General features: G+C 37.3%; 3 protein-coding genes, 1 non-coding gene and 2 pseudogenes across 24 annotated transcripts; 4 read left to right on the top strand and 2 right to left on the bottom strand.

Annotated features, from left to right (window-relative positions):
- Window positions 1–208: 208 nt before the first annotated feature.
- LOC147536302 (DEAD-box ATP-dependent RNA helicase 42-like) lies at window positions 209–23470 on the bottom strand. Of its 19 annotated transcripts, XR_015224999.1 has the most exons (16): window positions 15440–18378; window positions 15104–15207; window positions 13178–13336; window positions 12967–13085; window positions 12315–12428; window positions 12114–12229; window positions 11456–11559; window positions 11049–11288; window positions 8328–8447; window positions 6011–6118; window positions 5553–5666; window positions 5358–5467; window positions 4695–4759; window positions 1443–1578; window positions 1149–1268; window positions 209–454 (listed from the first exon to the last, which is right to left on the bottom strand). XR_015224999.1 is itself a non-coding variant. In XM_086639683.1 (2 exons), the coding sequence occupies exon 2, from the start codon at window positions 18013–18015 to the stop codon at window positions 15541–15543; it is 2475 nt and encodes an 824-aa protein (XP_086495809.1). In that variant the 5' UTR covers window positions 18016–18045; window positions 18605–18729; the 3' UTR covers window positions 15289–15540. The 19 variants fall into 19 exon arrangements, 2 of the variants coding, with proteins under 2 accessions (XP_086495809.1, XP_086495810.1); XR_015225000.1 differs by lacking the exons at window positions 209–454; window positions 1149–1268; window positions 1443–1578; ... (3 more) ...; window positions 6011–6118; window positions 8328–8447 and having other exon boundaries at window positions 10868–11288; window positions 12967–13098; XR_015225007.1 differs by lacking the exons at window positions 209–454; window positions 1149–1268; window positions 1443–1578; ... (3 more) ...; window positions 6011–6118; window positions 8328–8447 and having other exon boundaries at window positions 10868–11288; window positions 11456–11529.
- On the top strand, window positions 925–5955 carry LOC147536306 (cysteine-rich receptor-like protein kinase 25). Its single transcript, XM_086639687.1, has 7 exons — window positions 925–2100; window positions 2223–2348; window positions 2798–2913; window positions 3045–3246; window positions 3332–3569; window positions 3684–3834; window positions 4570–5955. The coding sequence occupies exons 1-7, from the start codon at window positions 1287–1289 to the stop codon at window positions 4906–4908; spliced, it is 1986 nt and encodes a 661-aa protein (XP_086495813.1). The 5' UTR covers window positions 925–1286; the 3' UTR covers window positions 4909–5955.
- LOC147536305 (cysteine-rich receptor-like protein kinase 10) lies at window positions 8403–11999 on the top strand. 2 transcript variants are annotated; one of them, XM_086639685.1, is made up of 7 exons: window positions 8403–9288; window positions 9399–9524; window positions 9694–9806; window positions 9932–10133; window positions 10219–10456; window positions 10573–10723; window positions 11331–11999. In XM_086639685.1, exons 1-7 carry the CDS (start codon window positions 8466–8468, stop codon window positions 11667–11669), a joined length of 1992 nt encoding a protein of 663 aa, XP_086495811.1. In that variant the 5' UTR covers window positions 8403–8465; the 3' UTR covers window positions 11670–11999. The 2 variants fall into 2 exon arrangements, with proteins under 2 accessions (XP_086495811.1, XP_086495812.1); XM_086639686.1 differs by having other exon boundaries at window positions 8410–9288; window positions 9691–9806.
- LOC147536304 (cysteine-rich receptor-like protein kinase 8 pseudogene) lies at window positions 14039–15039 on the top strand (annotated as a pseudogene).
- On the bottom strand, window positions 20605–23310 carry LOC147536303 (pentatricopeptide repeat-containing protein At3g12770 pseudogene; annotated as a pseudogene). Its single transcript, XR_015225016.1, has one exon. The product of XR_015225016.1 is annotated as a pentatricopeptide repeat-containing protein At3g12770 pseudogene (transcript).
- Window positions 23463–23620, top strand: LOC147536301 (U4 spliceosomal RNA). Its single transcript, XR_015226800.1, has one exon. It is a non-coding gene; the product is annotated as a U4 spliceosomal RNA (small nuclear RNA).
- The last annotated feature ends 190 nt before the right edge of the window (window positions 23621–23810 follow it).

Raw genomic sequence — 23810 nt, 5'->3', positions numbered from 1 at the left:
TCCCCATTTTAAAGCATTTTAATTTTATTGATTTCTAAAGTCAAATAAAATGATGAAACTAGATTAATCACTAGTAAAAATTAGAAATATTTTAGTTTTTGTTTGGATTATGAGTATGAAAATAGCAAATGAAAGTGGGTTGCTCTTTATTTTGTATGCCCCCTTACTTTCTCTTTATGCCAAATGAGTTCTTTCTTAGCCATCATTAAAATAACAAAAAATGATTTTCTTTATGAATTAACCTTAAGATACTCCCACTATCTAAATATCCTCCTTATATTTAAATGAAATTATGAAAAGAGAACATAAAGAAGATTTAGTGCACAATGAGTACTCTCTATCTTTACAAAATTCAACAAAAATAGGTCACCTGCCTTGGATGCTTGAAACAAATGGTACGATGGTATCTCACTCTCTTACGTTTTTTTGTGAAACAAGATGTGCATTTTATTTCCTAAAATGGAGAGATATACATGTTACTGACTAACCAAAAATAGGTTTCATCGTTTCACCCTGGTTAATCAGAATCATAATATTCGTCATTATCTTCGTATTTCCCCTCTTCATCATCTTCTTTTTTATCATTTAGCCTGACAGTCACTACTCACCTTCGAGCAAGCTTCAAAGAACGAGACCTATTGACTATATCTAACGGGCCGTGCGTGCACTACCTAATAACAGGACTGAGTATCAAAATCTCGAGTTTTTCCCAAATCTTACTCTCGCGTATGTCGTATATCACATATCTCAAATGGGATTCACGTTCACGTCTGCGGTATTATGTTCAACCAACATTACCTTCAATAATGGGCTCTCAATGGTGGGAACCACATCCCCAATCTCCTCCCACTCTCCACTCCAATTAAACAAAAAAAAAGGGTCCAAATTTCCATTGTTTCAAAGTTAATAAAGTAGAACTGCCGTGAAAATTGGGTTCAATTAGTAAAATTAATTTAAAATTAGATCCAAATTGTCAACCTCGTCGGAACGTTGAGAGGTATTTAAAACAACGCTGCCGTGTGGGGACTGGGGTTGAACTAGTAAAAGATTCTAAGTGAATGAATCTCCCTACCCACCCTATTTACTATCCAATTCTTCCATTAAAATTGTACATATGGCAAAATCTTATTGGCAAATGAAAACCTCACCTTTCCAATAGTTGACTTGACTTGACTTTTTGACTGAACTTTAAGGACTTCAAACATTTCACCACTTTCTTCTTCATCATCTTCACTAAGTACTTGAAGTTCCAATTGCAGAACCAGAACCTGCAAAAAAGAAACACAATGGGTTATTTTCAGTTCATCTTCTTTCTCCCTCTACTAGTAATAAACTTTCAGTTTGCTCTAAGTACTAATGCCACTTCTGCACGTCCATACAGATGTAATGGGAATACACCAAAAGCAGGCCTTTATGTAAATGGATCAATTTTTCAGTCCAACCTCAATCTTCTTCTCTCTTCTTTTTCCTTCCATGTTCGTGACCGTAATGGCGTCAACAACGGGTTCTGGAACAACACAATAGGACAATACCCGGATCAAGTTTTCGGTTACTACTTCTGCAGAGGTGATGTACCAGCTGAAACATGCAAGAATTGTGTACAAAATGCAACTCAAGAAGTCATAAAAGTTTGCAACAATGAGAAAATGAAAATAATTTGGTTTGATGAATGTATGTTAAGTTATAGGAGTTCTCCTTCCTTTACTAAAATGGAACACAGACCCCATATATATTTGCTTGGTAAGAACGATATAACTATAGATGCAAACCAAATTAGCTCGATAGTAGGACAAAAGTTTGCTAGTCTTTTAGCAAACGCTAGTTTTAACCCGTCAAGGATTTCAACAGAACAAGTAAATCTTCCGAAAAGTTCAGACTTGTTACTTGCGGTTGCTCAATGTACTCCAGATTTACCTACAAATGATTGCAAGACATGCTTAATGGATGTTTCAAATGAGTTTCCTAGTAAGTGTTGTGGAGGAAAACAAACAGCAACAATTTTCGCTCCAAATTGTTTCCTCCACTATGAAGTTAGACCTGTTTCTGTACACCCACCATCGATGGTAAAGAACACCACCTCAAATATGGCTACCACAAAAAGTAAGTATATATATATATATATATATATATATATATCAATGCTAGTTCTTTAAAATTATGGGTTTTCTTTTAAATAGACTTGTAGTTAAATTCCATGATGATAAGTGTTCAAAAATGTGCAGAAAACAGAAAGAAGACCTCCAACATTGTTATGTTTGTCTTCATTCCATTAGTTATTTTGTTCATACTATCTGCTATCCTGGTACAGTACTTACGTTCAAGGAAGACGAAACACCAAAGAATTGACGGTAAGTATGCAATACAAAGTTCTAGAAGCAACTCTTTCGAATTAGTAGCATCAATGCTAGTATCAGAGAAACAAAGTATGTAATATGCAAATTTAGATATATGTATTGGGTTTAAACATATATACATATTGTTCGAACTTCTGTGATCGTGGAAAATGAAACCAACGCTAGGTTCTATTGGAGCCTTCCAAAACTTAATCAGGCTACAATTTGTCTAGATTGCAATATTGCATACTTGTTTGTCATAAGAGTTTAAGAACTCTAGCAATTAATGGAGTTCACTCATGGGACTCCTTGAATATTTTGAGATTCCTCTATAGACTGCAACTAGGTAGCATTTTGTTTTCACTCTATCATCTATTTTAGATAAACTTAACTGATTAAAGGACTGAATATTTTTCATTTTTTTTGAATTATTGACTGATTTAATCGAAATTTTTTACTTGAAGAAACGGACGAGATTATGGAGGCATTAAGATTCAGCTACAGAACAATATGTGCTGCCACCAATAACTTCTGCGATGCTAATAAGCTTGGACAAGGAGGATTTGGTGCTGTCTACAAGGTAAGAATTAACCGGAAAAAAAAAATCGACACCAAATTGACCTAATTTTCGTGAACTATTGAAGTATATCATTATGTATCTCTATGAAACTTCAGAAAGCTTGCTGAAATTCCATGAGTATGTGCTCTCAGGGTAAGCTCTTAGGAGGAGAACAAATAGCAGCTAAGAGGCTATCTGGACAAGGAGTAAAAGAATTTAAAAATGAAGTTGAAATATTAGCCAAGCTTCAACACAAGAATCTTGTTAAGCTTCTAGGATACAGCTACGATGGAGTAGAAAAGCTGCTGATATTCGAATATGTGCCAAACGGAAGCCTTGACCGTTTTATATTTGGTTTGCTAATTCCCCTGGTCCATTTTTTGTGAATTCTGAACCCCCATACACAAATCTAACTACATTTTTCATTCGGATATGCAAGGTTCAAAGGAAGGTGCAAATTTCGACTGGGACACCCGTTACAAGATCGTTGCAGGGATTGCTAGGGGACTACTCTATATTCACGAAGATTCTCGACTAAAAATTATTCATCGAGATCTAAAAGGAAGCAATATCTTGTTAGATGCAGAGATGAACCCAAAAATTGCGGATTTCGGAATTGCAAAGCTACTTGTCACTGACCGATCTCTAGATGGGACCAGTAAAATTGTGGGAACACAGTAAGAACTGAAACCATAAACCTTGTCTCGCCATAAATTTCTGGGTCAATTCTTTTCTTTTCTCTACAATCGTATCATGCCTTTTGCTAATAGTAATATAACAATATGATGCAGCGGATATATGGCACCAGAGTATGCAATGCATGGGGAATTTTCAGCAAAATCAGATGTCTATAGTTTCGGGGTGTTACTTCTGGAGATAATCACAGGCCAAAGAATTAACTATTTTTACGATTCAGAACATGCTGTGTACCTCCTAACCTTCGTGAGTATACGATATACCTATAGACACAAGTCATACACAAAATGCTTTATTTAGTATACGCTTTTCTCCCACTACTTAGTTCGCCTTGATATGGCCCCAGGATTCACTCCCCATTTTTTAAACAAAAAACATAAGAATAAGAAAGTTAAAACAAGATTGAGATAGATCAATGCAACTAAAGGGAGCATTTTAATAGCATAATAGGTAAGGAGATATTTCTCATAGTATCATGTTGAACCACAGGGTGAGTGATTGTCGCATAAGTTCATTATATCATGAACCCGTCTTAAGTCTAATACAATGATGTAAACCATCACACAAGATTGACTCAACATGAATAAGTATTAGAAACAATAGAACATGCTAATAAGAAGGTAGCATTACCTAATCCAGCCGAGGACAAAAACCTGGAGCCCTGGTCTGTCTATCCATCTTGCCATTAACTTTGAGCAAAACAAACTTGTGTTTGGCCCTGAATCTTGGAACTAGTTAGGTACACCTTTGCCCAAAAATTCTATTGTGCCCTAATTTTATTCCTAACTCAGGCCCCAACACTTTTATGCAGCCAGCAAACAGTTCATTTTTCATCTTCTTTTGCATATCAAGGAGTACTAACTTGACACAATATACTTTTCCTTCCATATCTATGTAGACTCGGTGAAATTGTGTTTTTCTGATCTGCATCCTTTTATCTAAGGTTTCAAAAAAAATCAACATTTATATGAATTGCTGCAGGTATGGAAGCACTGGGAGGAAAAGACACCTTTAGAGGTGATAGACCAAAGACTAAGAAATTGTTTTTCAGAAACTGAAGCTATAAGATGCATACAGATTGGTTTGTTATGTGTTCAAGAAATTACCGAGAGACCGACAATTGCATCTGTCGTTCTTATGCTAACCATTGATATTCCAACTCTTCCCTTACCTGCACCACCTGCATACTTAGATCGTAACAGAATTCATCCTACAGAAAACCAGAGTTCAAGAGAAGTTGAATTAGATCAACCTACAATTACAAGTAACTCGTCAATACCTGAGGATGAGATCTCAATTACTGAAATGCATCCATGGTAGTGAAACAGACGCATATGTCATATGTCTAATAAAGGACCAGATCACTAGCCAACATGTTACACTGTACACGAATGAAGGTTCATTTCTTGTTTTTCGACTTTTCATTTACTTCATTTACGTCATCATCTTCAATTCATCACAGTAAGTCATATTTGGGTGTACCCTTTCTTAAGGTGCATTCCATTAACTTAGCTCATCATTAACTGGGAGAATATTTCCTCCAACATGTAATTTTTGACTTGGTCTTTTGAGAGCTTGCTTGTTTGTTTTATTCTTTTATGTGCCTCCTCAAGCACTTGTTCAATGCCAATTTCATTCGTCTAATAAAATATTTTCATAAAACTCAAATCATCTAAACGTTTTAACCACATCTTTCTATTTAACTTTAGAAGAGAGGATGAAGCTCTTATGTATTATTTTCTCAAAGAAGAATGAGACGGTAAAATTACCAACTCAGAGTTCTCATATAGGCGGTGGCCCAGCCATAAAAATTGTTCCAGTAACACAAGCTCCTCTATGTCGACTTTTGTAAAGCAGGAACCATCATTGATAATGCTTTCTACAATTATAGCCATTTAGAACATGAAGATGGGTCAGACAAAAATCAAACAGAGAACCAAATCAAATTGAATTACTGTATTTACCTCATCCATTCAGACTCAGCAAAGTACTACAATCCTGTTGTCCTGTTGGAGCAGCAAACTGAATGGATTCCATCAATGGTCTACTGGAAGTAGAGAAACCACTGAAACCATTGCCTGCCCAATGAAGAAACAGATAGGAAGAATTTGGTGTGAAAATCACGAGTATCTACCATTTTAAATAAGAGCACTTCATTTTCCCGTTTGTTATATACAAACATGATAACTGAGGATAGATCAGGGCACAACCCGCTTTCGGGAAAGCTTCAAAACCCAAGTGCGCGCAATTGACTAACTTTAGGGAGCTGGGCTCCAGGCACCTTCGAAAAACACAGGACCATCGGGCTCTCAGGGTTTTTCTCCCCCACCTTACTCTCGCATCTATCACATATCTCATTCTGCTCAACCAATACTGAGTAGAGAAGGTTAAGTAGAGTGTAATTATGTTCAACCAACATTACCTTCAATAATAGACTCCGGATGGTAAGAAAGGCGTTCCCATTTTCCTCTGACCTTCCACTCCAATTAAACCGAAAAGGGGGTTCTTGCCGCCCATTGTTTAAAAGTGTCTATAAAATTAATGAAATAGAAATGCCATGAGTATTGGGTTGAATTACAAAATCAATGTGAAGATAGTTCCAAATTGACCACCCTTACCGAAAGGTGAGGTATATAAAATCAATAGAACAAAACTGGCGTAAGTACTGGGGTTGAATTACTTGGTTCATGTAATAATCATAGTTATCTAATATTTTTATCGTTTTATGAACGGAGTGAATCTCAGTTTGGTTGAGTGGTAATATAGGTGTCTCTCCGCTACAGAGACCAGGTTAATGTATATCGTTTTCAAAAAAAAATTGACTGTGGTCTACGATAGTCATTACAATGGCATTGATACATCAAAGATGGGATAAGCAAGATAACCGCCTATTTCAGACTTCTACAAAAACGAGTCTATAGCCCAACTAAACTATGGCCTAAAAGTCCAACAACATTATTTATACCTTGATAACCTAAGTTCAATAAACAATGGAATCCGCCTCCTGTGGGAATATAACCTGAGACCTCCAAGCCACGTTTCACGCGCAGGAATTATGTGCGAATGGAATGTGATCCTGACTACTGTTTGGCTCGCGGAATGCAGGGGGAGTCTTATTCCTCCAAGAATGGGATTTCTCCCAAATGAGGTAACAACAAACCCAGGGAGGGAGGTGGGTTTGTGATCCCATTCTCGGGAATGATTTGATTTAATATTTATGGACAAAATAATCCTTAATAAAATATTAAAATGACTAATATTAAAATCGTCCTTCTCATAATATTTTAACTAAAAAATTAAAAACCCAGGGTTTCAGCCACCTCCATAAAACCTCTCTCTCTTTCTCGCTCGAACTTAATCCTCTCCCTATCTCTAGTTTTTTCCTTCTCTCTCGTTCTTTGTTCATTCGAAATCGATTTCATAATGTCTAAAAGTTTTTTTTAGCCGACCTTTATTTCTTTTTAATAAATCTTTAAGTACAACTTAAATAGGTACATCGCGTTACTATTTCATATCTACAAATTTGAATAGATAATATTGATTTAAATATCTTATATAATAAAGTTGACCTATAATTTATATGGTTTAAGTAAAAGGATATAACGTGATTTTTATAACAGTTTACCATCTTATTCTTATACAAACCAAACACCAAGTTAGAAATCTATCTGGACTAGAATTCTTATTCTTGGTCAAGCAAACATTAAACTAAAATAATCTAATTCTCAGGAATCGTGTTATGGGAATGCCCCCCCCCCCCCCCCCCTAGTTTCTCTTTATGCTAAATGAGTTCTTTCTTAGCCATTATTCAAATAACAAAAAATGATTTTTTTATGAGTTAACCTTAAGATACTCCCACTATCTAAATATCCTCCTTATATTTTAATTGAAATTATGAAAAAGAAAACATAAAGAAAATTTAGTGCAGAATGAATACTCTCTTTCTTTACATAATAGGCCACCCGCCTTAGATGTTTGAAACAAACAGTCACATAAGATGGAATCTCACTCTCTTCCGCTTTTTTTTGTATAACAAGATATGCATTTTATTTTTTGCAATGGAGAGATATACATGTTACTAGCTAACCAAAATTAGGCTCATAGTTTCACCCTAGTTAATTAGAATTGTTATATTCGTAATTGTCTCTGTCTTTCCCCTCTTCATCATCTTCTCTTTTACCATTTGGCCCGACAGTCAAGAAAACTTGTGGTTTAGGCAGTCACTGCTCACCTTTTAGCAAGCTTCAAAGAATGAGACCTATTGACTAGATCTAACGGGTCGGGCATGCACTACCTAATAACAAGACTGAGTATCAAAATCTAGAGTTTTTCCCAAATCTTACTCTCGCATCTGTCGTATATCACATATCTCATATGAGATTCACATTCGCGTCTGTCGTATAATGTTCAACCAACATTACCTTCAATAACGGGCTCTCAATGGTGGGAACCACATCCCCAATCTCCGCCCACTCTCCACTCCAATTAAACAAAAAAAAAGGTCCAAATTTCCATTGTTTTAAAATTTAATAACGTAGAACTGCCGTGAAAATTGGGTTAAATTAGTAAAACTATTTTAAAATTAGACCCAAATTGTAAACCTCGCCAAAGTTGAGAGGTATATAAAACAAAGCTGCCGTGTGGGGACTGAGGTTGAACCAATAAAAGATTCTAAGTGAATGATCTTTCAATTAAAATTGTCCACATGGAAAAATCTTATTGGCAAATGAAATCCTCACCTTTCCAGTAGTTGACTTGACTTGACTTTTTGACTGAACTTTAAGGACTTAAAACATTTCACCACTTTCACCTTCTTCATCTTCAGTAAGTACTTAAAGTTCCTATTGCAGAACCAGAACCTGCAAAAAAAAAACACAATGGGTTCTTTTCAGCTCATCTTCTTTCTCTCTCTACTAGTAATAAACTTTCCATTTGCTCCAAGTACTACTGCCCCTTCTGCACGTCCATACAAATGTAATGGGAAAGAACCAAAAGGAGGCCATTATTTAAATGGATCAATTTTTTGGTCCAACCTCAACCTTCTTCTCTCTTCTTTCTCCTCCCATGTTCGCAACCGTAATGGCGTCAACAACGGGTTCTGGAACAACACAGTAGGACAATACCCGGATCAAGTTTTCGGTTACTACTTCTGCAGAGGTGATGTACCAGCTGAAACATGCAAGAATTGTGTACAAAATGCAACTCAAGAAGTCATAAAAGTTTGCAAGAATGAGAAAATAAAAACAATTTGGTTTGATGAATGTATGTTAAGTTATAGGAGTTCTCCTCCCTTTACTAAAATGGAACACAGACCCCATATATATTTGCTCGGTAAGAACAATATAACTATAGAGGCAAACCAAATTAGCTCAATAGTCATACAAAAGTTTGGTAGTCTTCTTGTGAGCGCTAGTTTAAACCTGTCAAGGATTTCAACAGAACAAGTAAATCTTCCAAAAAGTTCAGAGATGTTATTTGCTGTTGCTCAATGTACTCCAGATTTACCTACAAAAGATTGCAAGAAATGCTTAAATGATGTTTCAGATGACTTCCCTAGTAAGTGTTGTGGAGGGAATCAAACAGCAACAATTTTCGCTCCAAATTGTTTCTTCCACTATGAAGTCCGACCCGTTTCTGTACACCCTCCACCACCACCATCGATGGTAAAGAACAACACCTCAAATATGGCTACCACAAAAAGTAAGTGTATATATATATATATATCAATGCTAGTTATTTAATATTGTGGGTTTTCTTTTAAATAGACTTGTAGTTAAATTCCATGATGGTAAGTGTTCAAAAATGTGCAGAAAACGGAAAGAAGACCTCCAACATTGTTATGTTCGTCTTCATTCCATTAGTTATTCTGTTCATACTATCAGGTATCCTGGTACAGTACTTACGGTCAAGGAAGACGAAACACCAAAGAATCGACGGTAAGTATGCAATATAAAGTTCTAGAAGCAACTCTATAGACTGCATCTAGCTAGCATTTTGTTTTCACTCTATTATCTATTTTAGATAGGCTTAACTGGTTAAAGGACTGAATATTTTTCATCCTTTCGAATTATTTACTCATTTAATTGAAATTTTTGCTTGAAGAAGCGGACGAGATTATGGAGGCATTGAGATTCAGCTACAGAACAATATCTGCTGCCACCAATAACTTCTGTGATACTAATAAGCTTGGACAAGGAGGATTTGGTGCTGTCTACAAGGTAAGAACTAACCGAAAAAACGACACCAAATTGACCTAATATTCGTGAACTATTGAAGTATATCATTATGTATCTCTATGAAACTTCAGAAAGCTTGCTGAAATTCCATGAGTATGTGCTCTCAGGGTAAGCTCTTAGGAGGAGAACAAATAGCAGCTAAGAGGCTATCTGGACAAGGAGTAAAAGAATTTAAAAATGAAGTTGAAATATTAGCCAAGCTTCAACACAAGAATCTTGTTAAGCTTCTAGGATACAGCTATGATGGAGTAGAAAAGCTACTGATATTCGAATATGTGCCAAACGGAAGCCTTGACCGTTTTATATTTGGTTTGCTAATTCCCCTGGTCCATTTTTTGCAAATTCTGAGCCCCCGTACAAAAATCTAACTACATTTTTCGTTCGGATATGCAAGGTTCAATGGAAGGTGCAAATTTCGACTGGGACACCCGTTACAAGATCATTGCAGGGATTGCTAGGGGACTACTCTATATTCACGAAGATTCTCGACTAAAAATTATTCATCGAGATCTAAAAGGAAGCAATATCTTGTTAGATGCAGAGATGAACCCAAAAATTGCGGATTTCGGAATTGCAAAGCTACTTGTCACTGACCGATCTCTAGATGGGACCAGTAAAATTGTGGGAACACAGTAAGAACTGAAACCGTAAACATTGTCTCGCCATAAATTTCTGGGGCAATTATATTCTTTTCTCTACAATCATATCTTGGCGTTTGCTAATAGTTATATGACTTAATATGATGCAGCGGATATATGGCACCAGAGTATGCAATGCACGGGGAATTTTCAGCAAAATCAGATGTCTATAGTTTCGGGGTGTTACTTCTGGAGATAATCACAGGACAAAGAATTAACTATTTCTACGATTCAGAACATGCTGTGTACCTGCTAACCTTCGTGAGTATACGATATACTTATAGACACATAATGCTTTATTTAGTATACACTTTTCTCCCACTACTTAGTTCATCTGGATAAGAAAGTTAAAACAAGATTGAGATAGATCAATGCAACTAAAGGTAGCATTGTAATGGCATAATAGGTAAGAAGGTATTTCTCATAGTATCATGTTGAACCACAAGGTGAGTGATTGTCGCATAAGTTCATTATACCAAGAAACCGTCTTAAATTTAATACAATGATGTAAACCATCACACAAGATTGGCTCAACATGAATAAGTATTAGAAACAATAGAACATTCTAATAAGAAGGCAGCATTACCTAATTCAACCGGGGAATAAAACCTGGAGCCCTGGTCTGTTTCATTTACTTCTATTAGAAACAGTATTATGCAGCCAGCAAACAGTTCATTTTTCATCTTCTTTTGCATATCAAGGAGTTGTAACTTGACACAAAAGCCTAGATCAATGTACATGCTCAAGTCGGGGGCACAATATACTTTTCCTTCCATATCTATGTAGACTCGGTGAAACTGTGTTTTTCTGATCTGCATCCTTTTATCTAAGGTTTCAAAAAAATCAACATTTATATGAATTGCTGCAGGTATGGAAGCACTGGGAGGAAAAGACACCCTTAGAGGTGATAGACCAAAGACTAAGAGATTGTTTTTCACAAGCTGAAGCTATAAGATGCATACAGATTGGTTTGTTATGTGTTCAAGAAATTACCGAGAGACCGACAATTGCATCTGTCGTTCTTATGCTAACCATCGATATTCCAACTCTTCCCTTACCTGCACCACCTGCATACTTAGATCGTAACAGAATTCATCCTACAGAAAACCAGAATTCAAGAGAAGTTGAATTAGATCAACCTACAATTACAAGTAACTCGTCAATACCTGAGGATGAGATCTCAATTACTGAAATGCATCCATGGTAGTGAACCAGACGCATATGTCATATGTCTAGTAAAGGACCAGATCACTAGCCAACATGTTACACTGTACACGAATGAAGGTTCATTTCTTGTTTTTCGACTTCTCATTTACGTCATCATCTTCAATTCCTCACAGTAAGTCATATTTGGGTGTACCCTTTCTTAAGGTGCATTCCCTTAACTTAGCTCATCATTAACTGGGAGAATATTTCCTCCATGTAATTTTTGACTTGCTCTTTTGAGAGCTTGCTTGTTTGTTTTATTCTTTTTTGTGCCTACTCAAGCACTTGTTCAATGCCATTTTCATTTGTCTAATAAAATATTTTCATAAAACTCAAATCATCTAAACGTTTTAACCACATCTTTTTATTTAACTTTAGAAGAGAGGTGAGAGGATCAAGCTCTTACGTATTATTTTCTTAAAGAAGAATGAGACAGTAAAATTACCAACTCAGAGTTCTTATATAGGCGGTGGCCCAGCCATAAAAATTGTTCCATTAACACAAGCGCCTATTTGTCGACTTTTGTAAAGCAGGAAGCATCATTTGGTATGATAATGCTTTCTACAATTATAGCCATTTAGAACATGAAGATGGGTAAGACAAAAATCAAACAGAGAACCAAATCAAATTGAATTACTGTATTTACCTCATCCATTCAGACTCAGCAAAGTACTAGAATCCTGTTGTCCTGTTGGAGCAGCAAACTGAATGGATTCAATCAATGGTCTACTGGAAGTAGAGAAACCACTGAAACCATTGCCTGCCCAATGAAGAAACAGAAAGGATGAATTCGGTGTGGCAATTACGAGTATCTACCATTTTAAATAAGAGCACTTCATTTGGTGTGACAATCATGTTGGGCTCTCAGGGTTTTTCTCCCCCACCTTGCTCTCACATCTATCACATATCTCATTCTGCTCAACCAATACTGAGTATAGAAGGTTAAGTAGAGTGTGATTATGGTCAACCGACATTACCTTCAATAATAGACTCCGGATGGTAAGAAAGACCTTCGCATTTTCCTCTGACCCTCCACTCCAATTAAACCAAAAAGGGGGTTCTCGCCCACTGTTTAAAGTGTCTATAAAATTAATGAAATAGAAATGCCATGAGTATTGGGTTGAATTACAAAATCAATGTGAAGATAGTTCCAAATCGCCCACCCTTACGGAAGGTGAGGTATATAAAATCGATAGAACAAAACTGACGTAAGTACTGGGTTGAATATTTAAAAGATTGTTGTGAATAGATCTCCCCTACCCACTATTTACCTTCCACTTCTTCCACTAAATGTACACATGACAGAAGCTTATTGGCAAATTACAATCATCAACTTGCCTACAGTTGACCCCTATTGGACTTTAAAGACTTAAAACATTTGACCAGTTTCATCTCCTATGGGATCTTATGAGTTCATCTTGTTTCGTTCTCTACTAATGTTAAAATATCAGTCTGTTATAAGTACTACTGTCACTTCTTCACATAACTTCAGATGTGATGGGGATATACCAAAAGGAGGCATTTATTCAAATGGATCAGTTTTTCGGTCCAATCTCTTTCTCTCTTCTTTCTCCTCCTCCGTTCTTGACGTTAAAGTCGTTAACGGCATCAATTCTAGAACAGCACAAGAGGAATGTATCCCGATCAAGTTTTTGGTTACTACGACAACTGTACAGGGGATGTACCAACTGAAACATGTAAGAACTGTGTACAAATTGCAACTCAAAAAGTTGTGCAGGTTTGCACATTCCAGATAAAATCAATGATTTGGTTTAATGAATGTATGTAAGTTATAGGAGTTCTCCTTCCTTTGCCATAATGGAACACAAATCCCCATTTATGATACAAATGGGAATCATACATATTTTACCGATTGGGTATTTTCTGCTGTGAAACAAGCTATTATCACGAAAATAGGTGAATAGATGCAAATCAATTTAATATATTCGTGGGACAAATGTTTGTTAGTCCATCAAGGTTTGCAGAAGAAGAAGTAAACCTTTCAAAAAGTTCAGAGATAATACTTGGGGTTGCTCAATGTAATCTATGAGTATGTGCTCTCAGTCTCAGGGTAATCTCTTGGGAGGAGAGCAAATAGCAGTGAAGAGGCTATCTACAACCTCTGGACAAGGAGTAAAAGAATTTAAAAATAAAGTTGAAATTTTGGCCAAGCTTCAACATAAGAATCTTGTTAAGCTCCTAGGATACAGCTATGATGGAGTAGAAAGCTACTGATATACGAACTTGTGCCGAACGGAAGCCTTGACCATTTTATATTCGGTCTGCTAATTCGCTTGCTCAATTCTTTATGAATTCTAAATCCCCGTACCAGAATCTAACTGCATTTTTCGCTCGGATATGCAAGGTTCAATGGAAGGTGCAAATTTCAACTGGGACACCCGTTACAAGATCATTGGAGGGAGTGCTAGGCCTAGGGGACTACTCTACATTCACGAAGACTCTCGAGTAAAAATTATCGATCCAGATCTAAAAGGTAGCAATATCTTGTTAGATGCAGAGACGAACCCTAAAATTGCGGATTTCGGAATCGCACAGCTCATTGTCACTAACCAATCTGTAGATGGGACCAGTAAAATTGTGGGAACACAGTAAGAACCGAAATCATAAACCTTATCTCAGCATAGGTATGAACAAAAGATACAATCTAAATATAAATTAATATGATGCAGTGGATATATGGCACCAGAGTACGCAATGCACAGGGAATTTTCAGCAAAATCCAATGTCTATAGTTTCGGAGTGTTACTTCTAGAGATAATCACTAGACAAAGAATTAATCATTTCAACAATTCAGCTCATGCTGTCTACCTTCTGACCTACGTGTGTATATACATAGAGGTAGAAGTGATTCAAATAATATGCTTTTGTTCGTTATAAGATTTTTTATATTACTTGCACCTTGATATGGATGGCCCCAGGTTTCTGAAACCAGTAAACCTATAACCTCTAGGACTCCAAAATCGGTGAACACCCTAGTAGTAAGATTCGAAACCGAATTCGTTACATAAGAAACATACAAAATAAGGAAGTAGTTAGAACATTTGGAGTGGAAAAAAGCACAAATTAAGAACGAAAGCGACAAGTGTATCTAAAACAATTAACTGAGTCAGAAGTCAAGGCGAAGAGCCAGAGATGTAAGCGTCTTTTCAAACATATCTTTGTTAGAATATCTAATTTTGATCCATCCATCATGCCATTAATATTGAGCATAACGATTATCGTGGGGTTTAGGTCAACGAAATTGTGTCAACTGTATCCTTGATTATATTCAGGATCACGGTTTCAATATCATCGAACATTTTGAAGAATTGTTGCACGTATGGAATGCATTGCGAGGAAATGACACTTAGAGGTGATAGACCAAGAGATTGTTGCAGGTATACAGATTGGTTTGTTATGTGTCCAAGAAATTACCGAGAGATCGACAATCACATCTGTCGTTCTTATGCTAACCGTTGATGTTGCAACTCTTCCCTTACCTTCACCACCCGCATACTTAGATCCTAACAGAATTCATCCTACAGAAAACAACAGTTCAAGAGCAGTTGATTAGATCAACCGACAACTACAAGTAACTCATCTACAGTCTAAATTAGAAATTTTCTGAGAATAAAATTTTAATTTTCACTAAGCTTCCCAAACTGTCCAGAAGAAGGAAAAAAAAAGATGACATATGAAGGCATATCAAATATCCGAATTGTGACAGATAAAACACTACATATATCCAATGTTCTCTAGAATGAAACCTACCTATGGCAAAGAAATAAAATAGCTGCTCGAGGCAAATGCTTAGATTTGTAGAGTCTGGTGCTATCGGTACTCATCTCTTGCAACCACTTTCTCCTCCCAACTCATGGAACAGAGTACTTCCCCGGTTGGGACACACCAGGGAGTGACAACGCCTGCTTCATGATGTCCTCCAGAACACGTTTCACCTCTGTTTTTGCTTTCTTCACTGCTGATTCTGTTGGTCCCTCAATGAACAGGTACAGCTTCCTCTTTCCAGGCTCTGCAATCTTTCCTGGTGGATAATATTGCCCCCTTGTAGTAATGGCAGCTCCAGTCCATTCAGAGATTGGACCTAATGTTTTCTTGTGGGTCACCTTCCAACGAGCATTCTGAGGGAAATCGTTAATCTCGAACTCTGCTTCATAGTGTTCAGGCATGGCATCAGCTTGTATCTTTGCTAGGTTGTGCTGCAAGTTAATACCAGGATGTGCACGGGCGGCCTGCTGCGAGAGATCAGTTCCCCCTGCCTCGCGTATCCCTTCGTCCTCTGAATCTGAATCTGATGTGACCTCCTCAAACCCATATTCTCTTGCTTGGGCTTTCTTAGCAGCATTTCTCACTTCATCTTCCTCTTTGTTGAACTTAAAACCACTTCCACCATAACCAGTGCAATAGGCACGTTCGACTCCCTGATTCACTTTTTCCACGAATCCATCAGCAAGAGCCTTTAGATCTTCCGGAACAGCTTGCTCAGATAATTCCAAGGCCTTCACAAGATCTGCAGCGTATCTACCATCTTTCTCTGAGATGAACGTGATTGCACAGCCTTTTCGACCTGCTCGACCTGTCCTACCAACACGGTGGACATATTCTTCATAGTGATTGGGGACATCATAGTTGATAACTAATTCAAGCTCCTTCACATCTAAACCCCTAGCAGCGATACTTGTTGCTACCAACAGATTACAGACATTGTTCTTGAAATCGAAAATGGTGGACTCACGGTCTGTCTGATCCTTTGCTCCATGAAGTGAGAGGCAAGGGTAACCGTGCTTCAGCAAGTCCTTAAACAAAGAATCACACTTCTCCTGAGATTGAACAAAAATCAAAATCTTACCCTTGTTGTACCATTCTCCGAGCAGCTCTAACAACCTTAAGAACATATCATTCTCTGGTCTTATCTCAACTAACTGCATTATATCCTTATTAACAACACTTCTCCCTCCAATTTGTACCTTGACAGGGTTGGTCAGTACTTTACGTGCCAGTATTCCAATCCAATGGGGAAAAGTTGCAGAGAAAAGCACTGTTTGTCGATCAGGTCTAGTATTTTGAACAATGCGAGTGATCTGGGGTTCGAAACCCATGTCAAACATTCTGTCAGCTTCATCAATAACTAGATAAGTAACTCTGCGGAGATTTGTAATTTTTCCATTGCTTGTACAGAGTACATCTATCATCCTACCCGGAGTACACACGACAATCTCAGCACCACGTTTCAGTTCACTGATTTGTTGTGCAACCCCAGAGCCTCCAGAAACGGGAACAGAGTTAAAACCCATCACCCTCGCAAACCTCCTGATATCACTGTGAATCTGCTGGACAAGTTCTCTAGTAGGAGCCATTATAAGCGCAATCGGTCCGTCTCCAGAAACCACTGGACGCTGATCTTTAATATGCCTCAACATGGGCAAAACATAAGCTAGAGTTTTACCCGACCCTGTTTTCGCTACACCTATGAAATCTCGACCACTCATGATTATAGGTAATGCCTGAGCTTGAATTGGCAATGGTTTTTCATGACCAAGTTTTTTTATGATTTTACTTGACAAACCAGTTTGGATCCATGTCTTTATAGGTTTCTGCAAGTCCTCCCCGTGCCGAAACCTGAATTCAAGTTCTTTTCTGTAAGCTACAACCTCTTCAGTTGTCATCCTTGATATCTCTTTCACTTCATTATAGAAATTCTTCCTAAAAGGAGGATATTGTATCTTTGAGTGGTCAACCATCAAAAGTTTCTCCATTTTCGTCTTCTTCACCCTTTTTATAAACTCCTCATCGTCCTCGACTTCTACTCTAGCATTATCATCATCCCCAAGATCACTATAATCAGAATCAGAATCCTCACTTTGAATGATACTACTTCCCAAAGAGGTCAGAGAACTATCCCCATTGTTTAGTTTCTCAAGTTCAGGTAATACCATAGTATTCATGAAAGCATCCAGCGGGTCGATTTCATCTCCTCCTTCAGTTACAGTCTCAGAACCTTCCAGCATTGTGTCTTCTTCTACATGCTTTTCACTTTCGGATTCTTCTTTCTTTCTTTTTAATTCCTGCCACTCCTGAACTCTCCTCTTCCTCTTCTTATCAATTTCCTCATCAAGTTTCCTTTTTTCTTCCTCCAAATCTTCAATCTTTACTTTGGTATCAAGAACTTCATCAGTCTTTGTCCTTCTTGAGTCATCATCTTCTCTCTTTCGTCGCTTCCCATTGTAGTCTTTCGAACCTTCAGCATCTCCATCGTCATCTCTTCTTTCTGGTTCTCTACGTTTCTCTTTTTCCCTGATTTTCTCCCTTTCTCTTGATCGGACCGCCATTGCACTAGTATACTTCTTCACACGATAAGACTGCAAGCAAAATCAATAGATTGAAGTTAGAATTTTGAAGAATCTGAAGCAATCTCTGTAAACAAAAAAATAGAAATTGATTAGATGCTAGTTTTAGGTTTTCGATTGATTTTTTTCAATTCAGAAATTGGAATTAGGGTTTGTAGATTGTTCAATCACTGATTGAAGTTAGAAATTTCTTTTAATCTAACTTCAATCAAGGATAGAAAACCTAAAACTAAATATGATGCAGTAAATATCCCTTGATTGGATTTAGACGACGCAAGGTTTCGAATCCCTTGATTGAACTTAAACGCAATTTCTTCTCTCTTCACTTCTTAGAAAACTAGACTTGATTAGACGAGGAGGGGTCCCGTTTATATAGTTTATGGTTTCCTAATTTTAATTGAACTCAAATTACTAACTTCTAAATTAATACTGAGTAAATATTAAGATATGGAAAGTTTCTTAAAATTTGAGATATCTACGATTTTCTAAGGCCACCGCTTTGGGGAAATCGGGAAGCAGGAAAATTTTCGGAGAAGACGATACAAAACCAAAAAAAACAAATCAAACGCACTTCGGAAGTCGCCGGCAGAAAGTCGTCGACCGAATGTTACCAGCGACTTCATCATCATCTTCTCTCTCTTCTCTTTCTCTCTCTTCTCTCCTTTCTCTCTCTAAAGGTCTTCATAAATCTCTCTCGAGGTTAACCCCCAAACTAACGAATACTATACTGTGAATGTTATTTTCAATTTAGCCCTACAACCTAACTGTTTTATTACAGATTAACTCTCAAATTAGCCCTTAACAATTTTTGTTAAGTCCACCGCCATTTGGCTTAGTGGATGGATGGTCACCCACTCCATATACTTATACTGAAGGTACCACGTTCGAAACACATAGAAGTCGAAATTTATGATTTATTGAACTTGAGTAGAAAAAAGTAGATTTAGAAATAAGTGAGCTCTAATGCCCCATAGGATGCCTTTAAGAGTTTATATGTCCTGTATGGTTCAAGATGTCTTTTAGATGGTAGTTATTGAGTTTATCCAAATTATATATCCATGTCATGTAATGTAGTAATGACTCTTGAGTTCATATAAAAAGATGTTACAAATCTGCCAACTTCTTTATATTTGTCTCGTTCGACGTTACAATAAACCTAATTTTGTGAGGGTTATTTGCATTAAATCATTTAGTTTAGTCTCTCAAGCTCCGCACATTGTTTTATTGCAGATTAGCTCTCAAATTAATTTGATTTAGCCTTATTTCATTGTTGATTTTAGATACCTCTTAAATTGATAAATGTTGCTACAAATCCATCTTTGTTCGTGCAGCGCAAGATCCGTATGATGGCCTACTACAAAGTAGGGTGGGTCAGTCTGGTTGGGTCGTCGAGCTTATATCATTAACCAGGTCGGGTCGATCGAGCTTTGAAATTCGTTGCATATGTGAGCTCGGGCTTAATCGGGTTATTAGAAAAATCTTGGTGTCCAAAATCAACCTAAACCCGTCAAAACTTTCTGATTTCTCGATTCTGGGTGGTCGAGTATCAGGTTTTCAATTTTTCAAAATGTCCATCGAGACTATATATATTTGCAGTTAAAATATATAAAAAGAAAATATCAAAGTACAATCAATATCCAAGAATTTACTTAGAGCAACTCCAATGTAGAGGGGTTGGGGCTCCCAATTTGAATTTGGAGCCCCAGCCCCATAACTCCAACCCGGGACCCCCGGGACTGGGCTCCCAACCCCTAATGTGACCGTTGGGGTGGATTCCCTAAAAAAGGGAATCCACCCCACTTTATTTTATTTTTTTAAATTGATTTTTTTTTTTGTTATTATTGTAAATACTCCTTTTTTAAGTATTTTTTTCTATTTTTTTATTTTTTATTTTTTATTTTTATGTGTTTATCTTTTTGTTTTTATCTCGACGGAATAATATCACATTTTAATTCATAGTCGAAATCTAATAATTTATAGTCGAAATTTAAAATCAAAATTTTGCACAAGTACTTCGCACACGTATATTATTTTGATTTGGGAGCCCCGATTGGGAGCCCGACGTTGGAATCGAGAAAAGTCCCAAGGCTCCCAAAATTCAAGGGCTCCCGAAATTGGGAGCCCGAGCCCCACATTGGAGTTGCCCTTAGTGTTTATTTTGTACATCATTTAGCTAGGTCACCATTATATTTTGTCACTTCAGCCACCACCACGGCACCACCCCACAACCATGAGGTAAAGTATATTATTGTGTATTATATATGCGAGTATACATTGTTATGCATACATAAATACATGTATACAAACATTCACACACATACGTAGGTATTATTAGATAAATGGACGACATTATTAAGCGGGTTATGTCAGGTAAATATTAGCAATTCGGGTTCAGGTTCGCCCAGATTCCCGGTAGCACTTCAAAACTCAAAATCAATTCGTTGATTTCACTGGGTTGGTCGGACTAAACCCGCCTTCTAGTTTCTCGTACCCATGGGCTCCAACGGACTCGGGTCTCCATAATGGATTTCGAGTTCTCAAGACTCTTTTTCGAACCGTACCACAAAGTCAAGATTACATCTTGTTATGTTTATTTATGGTGAAAGAATCTTGTTATGGACTGACATTATGGTTCTAGCATTACTGTACATTTGTAAAGTTACACACTAACCGAAGCGTTTTCACTTTTAGACGGACCAAAACTCTATTCCTTGATCAACACATGAGGAGATCCAATTATTGAAATGCATCCGTGCTAGTGAAACACATTTGGGCATCTTTTATATGTCTAGTTTAGAATCAAATCACTAGCTACCATGTTTAGGGTCCAGAAGCACATGACCTAAGGTCTATCTTTTGTTTTCAACTTTTCCCTAAGGTCAACTTGCAAGAGATGTAGAAAATAGAATGATTTTTTGAATGATATGAATATAGAATGTGTTTTGCTAGCGATACCTCTGCGCAAAGGCAGAATTGTGGGATTGACTTGTCTTCATTCTACCTTTCTGGGCATCCTAGGGGCTTTGTCTCACTTAACTCTATCATCTTAACAGAAAGCAGCTTTCGATGTCTCCTCCTTCAGATGTATGTTCATCCCTAATGGGAGAGCATTGTAATTCCTCACCAGTAATCACCACAAGAACAGGTACCATTTCTAAAATGATGGAAACGATGGGCATCCCTCATGATAATCTCTCGATCGGTGACCTTGGATATGAGTTTGATAACAGTGTGGCAATCCCCACATACACGGAGATTCTTAGTGATCCTAATGACCGTTCCAGGACCGGTGTTGATGAGAGAGAAAGCGATTGCCAGTCTCTCACTGTGAGTCCAAAGCATATTCTCTTTCACATTTTCCTCTACATTGTATAATACTAAACTGGTATCAGGAGTGTAACCTACTTCGTTAAGTTCCACTCTTAAGTCTTCTAACTTGGCATATATATCTGCCGATTGCCTGTGTGACTTATCGCCCACCAAGAACCGATGAACTACCTTATCTAACTCAACGAAACTACAACCAGGTGGTTTTTTCAGTCCCATTTGTCTCGCTGTGAATCTAACTCGTTCGACATCTTCCCATTTCTTTTCAGAAGCATAAATGTTGGAAAGCAGAACATAAGAACCCACGCCTTTAGGATTCAAATCAAAAGCATTCCTAGCAGCAACTTCGGCTAGCTTGACATCACCATGAGCACGACAAGCAGAAAGCAGAGAAGCCCAAATATCAATATTAGGTTTTATTTTCATAGTCTTGATAAACTCATAAGCTTCATCTAAACGCCCAGCACGTCCAAGTAGGTCAACCATACAGGAATAATGCTCGACTCTTGGACTTATACTATATTCACTTACCATTTGATCGAAAATTTCTTGACCTTCATCTACTAATCCTGCATGGCTACAAGCTGATAGAACTGACGTGAAAGTAACCTCATCTGGCTTAATACCTTTAGCCTTCATTTCATTAAAAATTGCAATAGCTTGCTTTCCTTTCCCATGAAGTCCATAACCTGTGACCATAGCACTCCACGATACCATATTTTTCCCAGGCATCTCATTAAACACTTGAACGGAACAACTCAAGTTACCACACTTGGCATACACGTCAACAAGAGCAGTTCCCACGATAGTGAATATAGTGAACCCTTTTCGATCAACAAAAGCATGGACAGACATGGCAAATTGTAAAGCCGTGATCTGGTCGCATGCTCCAAGCACAGAAATAATAGTAACCTCATCAGGATCCACACCCTTTGCAACCATTTCACAAAAAAGACTTAAGCTTCCAAAAGCATCTCCATTATGGGCATACCCCGAAATCATAGAGTTCCATGAAACAGTATCTCTCTTACCCATCTTCTCAAACAACAACCTAGCACCAGTTATAAAATTACAGTTACAGTATACATCCATAAGAGAGTTAATCACAAAATTGTCAAAATTTCTAATGTTGTTTTTAACAACATAACCATGTATTTCTTTCCCCTGTTTCAATGCCATTAAATTAGCACAAGCAGGGAGAACACTAATTAAAGTAGTACAATCCGGTCTTAATCCAATCTTCCCCATTTCACTAAAAACTGATAGAGCCTTATCAGGTTCATGGTTCCTCGTATAACCCGAAATAATAGTATTCCACGAAGTTAAATCTCTAACAGGCATTTTGTCAAACATTTTCCTAACACTCTCCATATCCCCAAACTTCACATACATAGAAAGAATAGAATTACCCACAAACACATCATACTCAAACCCTAAAATCACAATCTCATTATGAATTTTCCTTCCAATTTCAACAACCAACAAATCTCCACAAGCCTTAAGAACAAATGGGTATGTAAAATTATCCCCCTTTTGTCCAAAACTCAACATTTCTCTATACAAAACAAGTGAATTCATAGGAAACCCATTACAAGCATAACCCCTAATCATAGAATTCCATAAAAACGAGTTTTTCAAAAGAACTCCATCAAAAATCAAACGAGCTTCTCTAATACTACCACAAATTGCATAAAAAGCAGACAATTTTGTATTCAAATAAGTATTACTAACAAGAATACCAGAAGAAATTATATAACCATGGATTTCTCTTCCTTTATTCAAAGATTTAGTATTAGTAAAAGATTGTAATAGATGCCCACATTGTATTGAAGTAAGAAGATGAAGATTTCCATTTTCAGCAAATTGGGTAGTAAACAATCGAAGATATACATTAAAGGAAATAAATTTCTTCCTGGGTATGAGAGATTTGAGTGTGAGAGGTCCATTCATGAAGGAAATTCAAAGAAAAGACTTGACTTTGTGAAACAAAGAGGAGAGTTTTGAAAAGGCGAGATTAGGGTTTAGTCCCATATTGAGAGGAGAAAGAGGTGGGGAGAGGGAGAGGGTAGTATAGAAGAAGATAGAGGTGAGAGGAAGAAAGTATCTTTGCGCTTGGGGCAATGACGCAGCTAGTGAGGTATTAACCGAGGCGCGTCAATTGCTGGTTGAAAACTATTTCCAAACCCCCTCCTCGGCCTTTGGCTCAGCCTGAGGCCGTCGAGAATTTCTGGAAGGGCTCCCTCTAAACAAGGGTAAAGCCCTACAAATCTAATTCAAATATTTTTAGGTTCCAAGTTTTATAGATTTGTTAGAGGCTATTTTGTTGGTGTTAATTGTACTAGTTTTGGTGTGAGACCTAATAGTTGTAGTAGAGGGTGGTGATCACTTATGGATTGAGACCTAATAACTGTCAAGAGGGTGGTGATCGCTTTTGGGTTGAACTAACTTTC

This window comes from Eschscholzia californica, unplaced genomic scaffold, assembly GCF_041429995.1.
Source record: "Eschscholzia californica isolate CP2 unplaced genomic scaffold, dmEscCali1.0.p SCAF_5, whole genome shotgun sequence".
Taxonomy (NCBI): Eukaryota; Viridiplantae; Streptophyta; class Magnoliopsida; order Ranunculales; family Papaveraceae; genus Eschscholzia; species Eschscholzia californica.
This window is presented reverse-complemented; position numbering and strand designations above follow the sequence as displayed.